This window comes from Lolium perenne, chromosome 2 (genome assembly GCF_019359855.2).
Source record: "Lolium perenne isolate Kyuss_39 chromosome 2, Kyuss_2.0, whole genome shotgun sequence".
Taxonomy (NCBI): Eukaryota; Viridiplantae; Streptophyta; class Magnoliopsida; order Poales; family Poaceae; genus Lolium; species Lolium perenne.
This window is the reverse complement of record NC_067245.2, coordinates 187,719,129-187,729,367: the sequence shown is the minus strand read 5'-3', so window position 1 is coordinate 187,729,367 and position 10,239 is coordinate 187,719,129. Positions and strand designations below refer to the sequence as shown.

At 48.2% G+C, this 10,239-nt stretch overlaps 1 protein-coding gene across 1 annotated transcript; it reads right to left on the bottom strand.

The window, feature by feature from the left end:
- Positions 1–7,002: 7,002 nt before the first annotated feature.
- On the bottom strand, positions 7,003–8,509 carry LOC127334162 (peroxidase 1). Its single transcript, XM_051360581.2, has 2 exons — positions 7,865–8,509; positions 7,003–7,744 (listed from the first exon to the last, which is right to left on the bottom strand). Exons 1-2 carry the CDS (start codon positions 8,276–8,278, stop codon positions 7,169–7,171), a joined length of 990 nt encoding a protein of 329 aa, XP_051216541.1. The 5' UTR covers positions 8,279–8,509; the 3' UTR covers positions 7,003–7,168.
- Positions 8,510–10,239: the final 1,730 nt, after the last annotated feature.

The following is a 10,239-nucleotide window of genomic DNA, read 5'->3' as shown; positions in this document are numbered from 1 at the left end:
GAAAAGAAAAAGTAGACCTAGATCTACTACTCCACCAATCAAATTCCCCTCTTCGCGAGGGAGTCCCTAGATCTAGTTCTTGGAGACAAATTTGGTGTTCGTCCTCCTTTTTGGTCTTCCTCTCTTATTCCCCAATAGGTTTTGTAGCTTTGTTGGAATTTGGCAGTGAACGACTTGAGCATCTTAGTGGTGTTCTTTCCATTGCATTAGGTGCATCGATTTGAGTTCTCTACGGAGATTCGGTCCCGTGAGAGTTCGTGGGTGTTTCATCTTGGGTTCTTGGAAACCTAGACGGTGTTATTGCCTTTGTGGCTGAAAGTGCATAGAACCCCCATGTGTGGTTTTGGTAATTAATGACAATCCCTATGGACTAGTGGTTGCATTGAGTTATATGTGTAGGAGTTGTCCATAAGGCAATGCTTGAACGATTAGTTGGCGTCGAGGTTGCAATACGAAGAAATGATGTGCAAGTTCAAGATGAGTCAACTAGAAAAGCTCACATGCTTGAAGCTTGCCATTCATATGTGCTCATGGATATGTGAAGATGCACCGAAGAAGAAGCTCTCCTATAGTGGATTATGGGGAAGCAATCCGCAAGACATCAAGCAAGCACAATCAAGAACGGCGTTCCATCCTTGTTGCGGTCAAGATCTTCATCATCAAGCTCAAGTGGAATGCGCAAGGCTAAGGTTTACTCTTGATAGGGTTTCTTTCTTACCGGTCTCGGGGTTCAGTTGGGAGACCGGTTTATAGGATAATGGTCGTACTATCAAGGGGCTCTCCAGTGAGTAACTCGGTCGTATCGCTCGGAGCACGGTCAAATCTTTGCATCCTTGCATCATCTTTCTTGGTTGTTATTTGGATCTTATCCATGTGGTGTTTTAAGAGCTTGTGGTTATTTCCATGACAAGCTCTAGTTCATCGAAAACGAACTTCGCATAGATCACTTGTTGCGTTTTCGAGTTTGGTGATTTTCTCGATTTCTCGTATTGAGGTGTGGCACCTCTAAAATTAATAGAAAATCAACCCCCCTTGTGGGGTAGCTGTTGTCGTCCTCTTTCCAACAAAGTTGGTTTCGTCTCATTTGGATTTTCCAAGCTCAAGATATTTGCATTTCAAGTTTGAATTTAAAAGAAGAAAAAAAAGAAATGGAGAGGAGGGGCCAGCAGCCGGAGCTTCCGCCGGCCACGGCTGGAACCACCGCCCTGCCCTGGCCGGAGCCTCCAGGCGAGGTACCGCTCGCGATAACGCTAGTGCGGCCTGGCTCTCAGTAAGTATCCAGGGGGTTGGGGGCTTCGGCGGTTCCCGGGCCGGTACCTTGGCCGGAGCCTCCGGTCTCCCCCCCGGCCCGCGGCTCACCCTCTCCCATCTCGCCACGTCGCCTCCTTCCCTGTGCCCCGCGCCAACCACGGCCGGTAGTACCGGCCCAACCTGGCCGGTACTACCGGTCACACCATCTCCAACAGGTAGATTTTTGGTACCCCTATAAAAAGAATTTTTCTCTCTCTTTGGCAGCACTTCTTCTTCAACCTCTTGCTCTTCACCATTGTTGCATCTTGAGAGCTCTTCCTCTCCCTCAATCCCTCCATGATTCTTGCTCAAATTTGAGGAAAAGAGAGAGGAGATCTAGATCTATATTTGCACCAATCAAATCCCCCTCTTTGTGAGGGAATCTCTAGATCTAGATCTTGGAGAGAAATGTTGTGTTCCTATTCTTATTTTGTTCTTCCTCTCTTATTCCCCCAATAGCTTTAGTAGCTTTGTTGGAATTTGAGAGTGGAGGATTTGGGCATCTTTGTGGTGTTCTAGCCATTGCATTTGGTGCATCGGTTTGACTTCTCCGCGGTGATACGTGGAGGTGAAAGTTCGTGAGATATTCACTTCGGGAGCTTGTTCCTCTTGGGTCTTTGGACCCTAGACGGCTTAGTGGTCTTTGTGGTGTTCTTGGGGACTCCAATTAAGTTACGGATTTTCTTCAAGGGCAAGGCCTTTGTGGCGATTTATTGGGAGCCTCCAATTAAGTTGTGGAGATAGCCCCAAGCTTTGTGCGGGTTCAGTGACCACCCTAAGGTTCCATAGTGGATCGAGGACATCCCTTTTGGTGGGAATTATCGAGGAGAATACGGTGGCCCTCGTGCATTTGGAGTGACTTGTCCTCCACACCGCTCCAACGGAGAGTAGCACTCGCAAGAGTGTGAACTTCGGGATACATCGTTGTTTCCGCATCACTTCAATATTCCTATACCCGAGCTCTTTACTTATGCACTTTACTTTGTGATAGCCTTCGTGCTTGAAGTTATATATCTTGATATCACATAATTGCTTGAATTGCTTAGCATAAGTCATTGGTGCACATAGGTGAACCCTAGTTATATAGGTTTTGTGCTTGACAAATTAAACGCTAGTTTTATTCCGCATTTGTTAAGCCATATTCGTAAAAGTTTTAAACCGCCTATTCACCCGCTCTAGCGGCATCCGTGTCCTTTCAGTGGCCTTGTAGCTTTTGTAGCCTTGTTGTAGCCTTTGTGATCTTGTAGCCTTTTGTGGCACGTTGTATCCTTTTGTGGCCTTGTAGCCTTTGTGGCGGTGTACTTGAGAGCCTCCAATTGTTGTGGAGTTTGCTTCAAGCTTGTTACTTGGGATATTTCCCCAAGTGTGTACGGATTCGGTGACCACTCTCGAGGGGTCCCTTAGTGGATGGAGGTTTTCCCTTTTGGTGGGAAGGCTCAAGAAGAATACGATGTGCCTGCTTGGAGTGCCTTGTGCCTCCACACCGCTCCTACAAAGAGTTGCACTCGCAAGGGTGTGAACTTTGGGATATATAATCATCTCTGTGTGCCTCGATTACTTCTCAACATGAGCTCCTTTAGTTATGCACTTTACTTTGTGATAGCCTTCGTGCTTGATGTCTTATATCATGCTATCACCTTGTTGCCCATGTTGCTTAGCATAGGTTGTTGGCGCATATAGGCGAACCCTAGTTTATAGGCTTTGTGCTTGACAAGTAAAACCTAGTTTTATTTCGCACTTGTTTAAGCCCCCGCCGTAGAAGTTTTTAAAACCATCTATTCACCTCCTTCTAGGCGACATCCTTGGTGCTTCAGGAGGGGCTAAGGGGGTGAACGGGAAGCAACACCACGGCAAGGTTGCATCTGGCAAGCGCTCGATTGCAGCCAGCCTGCATCAAGGGAAACGGTCGATTCAGACGTATCCAGCGGCCCTAGCCCAAGGCTGCTTTTAGCAGCATGCCAACCACTACGCAGGAGGAGTTTAACCATCCAATCAACCCATTTTCTGCTCGCTGGGACCTGTTTTGAGGTAGTGCAACCTACCAATCGCGTCCTAGTTGTTTCTAGCGAGCAATTAGAGGAATAGAGTTACTTTTGATTAAATGCATGCCATACTTAGAGAAGGTAAAGTGAGACAAATATTTTTTCTGATCGAGCCTAATACACTCAGTGGCGGAGCCAGAAATTGAACCGAGGGGGTGTCGAAACTAAGCTCTAAAATTTTTTTTGACAGAAAAGAGCAAATGTATTCAACAAAAGAGGTTCAAACATATTCAATTTGCATATTTCATCAAGTACAACAACAAAATGACTATAAAAAACAAGAACACCAAAATAGAGCCACATTTTGGTAAGATAATATCATACCATTAAGTTGTATCTAAGCTTGGAAGATGAAAGCCCCGCGGAAGATGACCTCTGCGGTTGTTGTTGGAATGGAAACGTAGCATAATCTTCTTGTCATCAATTTTGGCAAATATATCTTTCTCAACATAGCAAATCATCAAATCATTGAGCCAATCATCCCCTATCTTGTTCCGAAGAGATGATTTTATAATATTCATTGCCGAGAAAACCCTCTCAACTGATGCTGTTGCCACAGGTAATGTCAAAGCAAGTGTAATAAGGCGGTAGACCAATGGAAAGGTCTCATGGTATCTCTTATGAACTAACTTGAGAGCAAGATCACTCAAACTGTCACAAGCTATGAAATCAGGACTTCTCTTCATCACATCAACATATATGTCCAATTCACCAACCAATAGAGAACAATCATGTGAAGAGAAATCAGCAGAGTACATGGTTGCAAGCTCAACTAGCATATCATTATCAAAGTTGTTGAATGACGAACAAGAGCATATGCAACACTTTGCTTTTTATTTTTGAAATCTTCACAACTATTTCTTGAATTTTTATGAAAGCTAGTTGGTCCACCCACATGACCCCTGAAATATTCCGATGCTTTCTTCCAATTTGTAAAACCTGACTTTGTGAAAACATCTGATCCATAGTGGTTACCATTGCTTGAAGACTTGAAAAGAAAACAATGAAAACAAAATGCAGCATTCTTCTCCACACTATACTCCAACCAATCAAACTTGTCATACCATGCACTTATAAATGACCGCTTATCCGGACCTTTCAGAAAATTATGACCATCTAAGCGAGTACGGCCTCTCGATAAATATGCCCATCTCATATTGTCTCTGATTTCAGGGGTACCAAATGACTCAATTGGTCTCCGAGTTCCGGGATCGGCAACCACATTTGCTAGATCAAAAATTTCAGGAACATTTGCCTACAACATTGAAAAGGAAACTAAAATTTTAGGAACATTTGCCTAACCCTAACCCCTGATTTCTACTTTAATGATGCAAGCAAGTATCAAAATTCAAGAAGAGGGGGAAAATCGACCTGTAAGCGTGCCCTCTTGCGAGATTCATCATCGCCCTCCTCCATCCGTTTGTGGAAGCTGAAAGGGGGAAAGGGGGCGGGGCGGGACCTGGCGGGGAGAGGCGGCGGCGGGCCGGGCAAGCACGGCAGAGCGGCGGGGAAACGCGGCGGTGCGGCCGGCGGGCCGCCGGAGCGGGGCGGGGCGGCGGCGGCGCGTCTAGGTCTTCCTCCATCGCTGCCTGCCTGCCTCCGTCGCTCGACCTGTGCTCTGTCGCTCGGGTTCGCTCGATACCGATTGAGGGTCGTGGGGGGTCGTTTTTTTCCGCCGGAATCTGAGGGGGGTCGGTCGCCCCGGCTAGACCCGGTGGTGGCTCCGCCCGTGAATACACTGGAAGAGAGGGAGTAGTTGCATAATAGTATTAATACTCTCCTTTGTTTACTTATTAGCTCGCATTCTAGATTAAGCCAAAGTCAAAATTTGTCAAGTTTGACCAACAACATAAAAAATATCAATATATATAATATGGAAATATAATTTATGAAGATTGGCTATATATACTACATTTTAGATGTTAATATTCTTCCCTAAGTATTTGGTCAAACTTTATAAACTTTAACTTTGACTAACTCATAGATACAAAGTAATTATGAATGGACGGAGTACTTACACTATAGTCATATATGTCTATTGTTTACTTGTTACCTCTCGGTCAAGCGTGCACATATAGGTGAAACCTTATAGCATCTCCTGCCGCCCCCGCCCCCTATTCAGCGTCCGGCGAAACCATTTTGCCGGCTGAATGGAGGGGGGCGACGAAGCGTTTTGTATGGGGGTGGGGGGCGTTTTCCCAGCCGCGGCCCCATACACTATACAACACCCCTAAACAACCATATTTGAATAAAATCATTCCCGCCCACACAAACAGGTTCATATTGAATAAAATCGTAGTTTCAACAAGCAAAAAAAATATAAATAGTTTTAACAAGTATTTAAGCACATAAAACTAGGCTCTTTCTTTGAGCATCCAAGAAATGGGTCGAACACCTCGCTGGTAGGATGGCGTGGGCGAAACTCGAAGACACTGGTAGAGGCTTTCGGATGGCGGATTTGTCGACGGTGGTTAGGGAGAGGGGGGACTTGTTTGGTCGACGGCGCTGGCTTCCCGAGTGGTGTGAACGGCGGAGGCGGCGGCGATCTGGCAGGGTGAAAAGAAAAAATGCGTAATAGTGTTTTTTTTGGCGTTGTCCGCTGACAACGCTGGCCCACGGCGTTTTCAACTCCTGCCGGTGGCCCCGCTTGGTTCGGGATGGGAGTGCCAAACGAGGAAAACGTCTTTGTGGCGGAAAAAGAACTTGGGGGCGGCTGGGAGAAAAAAAGGCGTTGGCACCCCCCAAACTCAATAACATTACAAAGTTACTCTGTTAGTTACTTTGTTTCCTTCTTGACTTGTTGGCTTTAGGTTGTTGTCACTAGAAGAAGAGATTGATGGTTGTGCGTATCGTTAAGGCTGGATGTAATTCATATCTCTTTTACTATATTCACTTTATCAAAAAGGAGAAGAGATTTACAAAGGGTTAAGATTTACTTGAAGATTTATTTGGGAGCCTAAACCACTTTGGTTGGGTAATCTAGGTAATTCATAGACAAAGAGAGCAAAGTAGCTAACCATCAACTTCAATCTAGTGTGCTTTCTTGGCCGAGACAGTTTTCACCCAGAAAAAAGGACCCACGGTGGATCCTCAGATCAGGGTCTTTACTCTTTACCCATGTGCACAGTCACGCCGCACCACGCTCGGTCATCGCCAGGGTATGGGAAGGCAGTCAAGCATTGCCAAGACCAGATCTTCAGACTTCAGGGGCACGTGAAGCCAAGAGAGGCGCCGCATAGAGTAACCGTGCACCCAAACGTTTTCTGGATGATGTGGTGTGGGGGAAGTTAAATCTGGAAGGGCTTTTTCAGGGAAGCACTTTAAAGTGCAACATGATGTGGTTCGGCTAAGATTTAATTTAAGATAAACACATATATAGTTGATTTACATTTGACTGAAAATTAGCAAAACCAATACTCTCCGTTGTATATAAGTTGTTGCAGATTTGGATATATCTATACACAAAATGTGTCTAGACTCTAGATACGTCCAAATCATTGACAACTCACATGAAACGGAGGAGTACAGTTTAGAGTTTTAAGACTGTCCTGATAGTAATTCTCCAGATTCAAGATAGACATTTACGAAATCTGATTTGAGATATGTAACAAAAGTACAAAACTAACTAGACGATTACACTGAAAAATAAATGCTCAAATCCTAGAGTCAATTCACGACACAAGAAACTGGCGAATAAAATGAGCAATGTCTATTATGTATAGCTAGCTAGCCCATGGTAGGAGATAAAAATAAATTAATTAAACAAATAGCCGCACATCCTAGCTCGTGACATCGAAATCATGCATGATTCATCCTAACTAGCTAGCTAGGGTAGTTCAGTTGACAAGGTTGCACTTGGTCCTGATCTCCCCCTGGTTGCCACTGAGCACGCCGATGGCGCCCATCTTGGCCATGGAGTCGCGGAAGTCCTGGAAGAAGTGCCCCTCGTACCTGCCAGCTGCGGCGCGCCGGACGTAGGCACCGGTGACGGGATGCTCCATGAGGCCGGCGTCCGACCGGAGCAGCCCGCGCCCCCTTGCCACCTGCCGGTAGTAGCTCGTGTCGAACGTCGAGCAGCTCCCTGCGTCCATCTCCGACATCGCCGCACTGCTGTCGCCGGGGCCAGGGCACCGCATTCGCAGCCTGTCGGCGTACCGGCGTTCCAGGGTCGGGTCGGTGCTGGGAGCGCTGCCGTTGTAGAGGCGGTCAGCGAAGGAGGAGCAGTGCGCCTTCCCGAGCGTGTGCGCTGCCGAGAGCACGGCGAGGTCCTTGACGTCGAGGCCCTTGGCAGCGAACACCTCGATCATGACCGTGATGTTCCCGTACAGGGGCGGCAGCTGGCCGCAGTCGCCGGCGCTGGACGTCCGGCCGTCCCTCCGGCCGAGCGCCACCGGCCAGGACGGGCCCTTGCTCTGGGATCGAGACAGGATTTACACGGATCAGAGTCGGACACAGCACTGTTGTTGCTTCAGAAAGACAGGGTTGGTACGCGATAAGAGTCAAGACTCAAGAGACAAGTTGCTGTCACGTACCAGGACCACGGCGTCGCGTGCCATGAGCGCGAGGAGGTCAGCGCAGGAGACGGTGGCCGGGCAGGCCTTCTCGAGCTTGTCCTTGACCCGCGCGACGGCGTCGAAGCCTCGGAGGCTCTCGTTGGGCTTGGCGTCCTTCTCCGCCGGGGTGCCGTCCGTGGAGTCGAGCAGGACGGACGCGTCGCAGCCCTGCACGAAGCAGTCGTGGTAGTGCAGCCTGAGCAGCGAGGCGGCCAGGTCCGGCGAGGCCCTGACGATCCTCGTCGTCTCCCGGAACACGATCTGCTCCGCCGCCGGGCACGTCTCCTTGTAGTACCCGAACCCGATGCCAGGCTGCGATGCGCTCGCCGAAAGGAGCGTGGCTAGCGAAGCTGCGAGCGCAAGCGACAACCATTGCATCCTTCCCACTGCCATCTCTACTTGACGGCCGGCGGTGAGGACGATGGCCAGGCGCGCGCGGCACGTACTGCTCGTGTGCTACAGTGAAACTGGACGCTCCCTCTGCCTCTGTGCTTACCGCCACTGGTATTTATCGATCTGCTGTGCTGGAGTAGGAGTATCTTGCAATTCTTACTAGAATAAGCTAAGCTGGAGAGCTTGGATACTTGCAAAGAGCGAGTTGACCATGCCATTACGAGCTGCACGCACCAGATTCTTTGCGTTTCCGTTACGCACGGCGCCGTCCATTGATTTCAAGGATTTAACTAGTTGTGGAGCTGTGTTGTAGCGGGCCACATGCACGCGGCAAGACTACAGTGTTCTCACTTCCCATCGTTTTCTTTTTGTTTGAACACAGATTCAGCGGTAATGAAATTGTTATTATTTCGTAGTCGACTGAGTAATATAGATAACAGTGAAAACTAAGCATAGCTCCCTCGAAGAGAAGGTCATGAGAACAAAAATTAAGAGCATCTCCACCCGACCTTCTCAGATGGATTTGAGGCGCTTGAACAAAAAATTGTTTCCACTCAAAGCCTCCTTTCGTTCGGTGCGGCCCAATACGACATCTAGTGCCTCGAGTCCATCTTCGCTACACAGGGGACGCTCCGGGCAAGTTGGACACAAAGCGTGGCGGACTCTCACCAATCAGTGATTATTTCTATAACCGTTGGTTTGCGCCTTTTATTTCTCGTCGCGCCTTCCCTCCCGTGCCTCCCACCCCTCCGCCGCCGCTCGATTTGCCGACCGACGGCTGATCTCTTCTGAGTCGGCACCGTCGTCGCGACTGGCTCTCTCGCCAGCCTTTTCGCCGCCGCCGCTTCGCCAGCACGTCCTAGAACGCGGCGTGAAATCCGTCCCACCTCCACGCACATAAGGTGTTCGACATCTTGTCAGGTAGGCGCGATAGGCCGCTGTTCGTTGCCTCGTCTGCCACGGCTGAATTTTAACTATTAATTTTGCTTCAAACATGGATAGCAACGACGAGATGCTTGTACGACTGCTGGAGGACAAGCAAACCTTCGACGACGACATCCGAGAGCATTTGTTGATCATCGCGTCCCTCCAAGACATGCTTGACGCCGAGACAGAGAAGCAGAAGAGACCGCGCCGCGGAGGATCAAGGCCGGGGAGAAATAAGTCAAAACCCCGGTAGAGGATGGAGGGGCATACCATGCTGCACAATGACTACTTCGCAGATGACGCAACACATGCTGACAATTTTCGGCGCCGGTATAGGATGAGCAAGGTTTTGTTCATGAATTTCCTCCATGGCGTTCGAGAGTTCGACACCTACTTCAAGCTAAAGCACAACGCTGTAGGCGTTGCCGAGTTCTCATCGATTCAGAAGTGCACTGCCGCCATAAGGATGCTTGCATATGGAGCACCTGCTGATACACATGACGACTACTTTCGCATGAGTGAGTCTACTGCCATTGAGTGCATGTATAAGTTTTGCCGAGCTGTGGTGGGAAAGTTTGGCAAATACTACTTGAGAGGGCCAACTGAAGAAGAGAATGCAAGGATCATGGCACAAATTCTGCCAGAGGATTCCCTGAAATGCTTGGAAGCATCGATTGCATGCACTGGTCATGGAAGGACTCCCCGTTTGCCTGGCAAGGTATATATAAAGGGCGTCATGGATATTGCAGTGTGGTGCTTGAAGCTGTGGCAGATTATGACCTGTGGATTTGATATTCTTTGTTTGGCATGGTGGGATCATAGAATGACATCAACGTGTTACAACAATCTCCGGTATTCAGCAAACTAGTGGAATATCATGCTCCACCATGCATCTATGAGATCAATAGCCACCAATATACCATAGGCTATTATCTAGCCAATGGTATATATCCAAAATGGGCCACTTTTGTCAAAAAAAATCTCGGCTCCATCAGGTCAGAAAATTGTCACTTTGCTTCACGACAGGAAGCTTG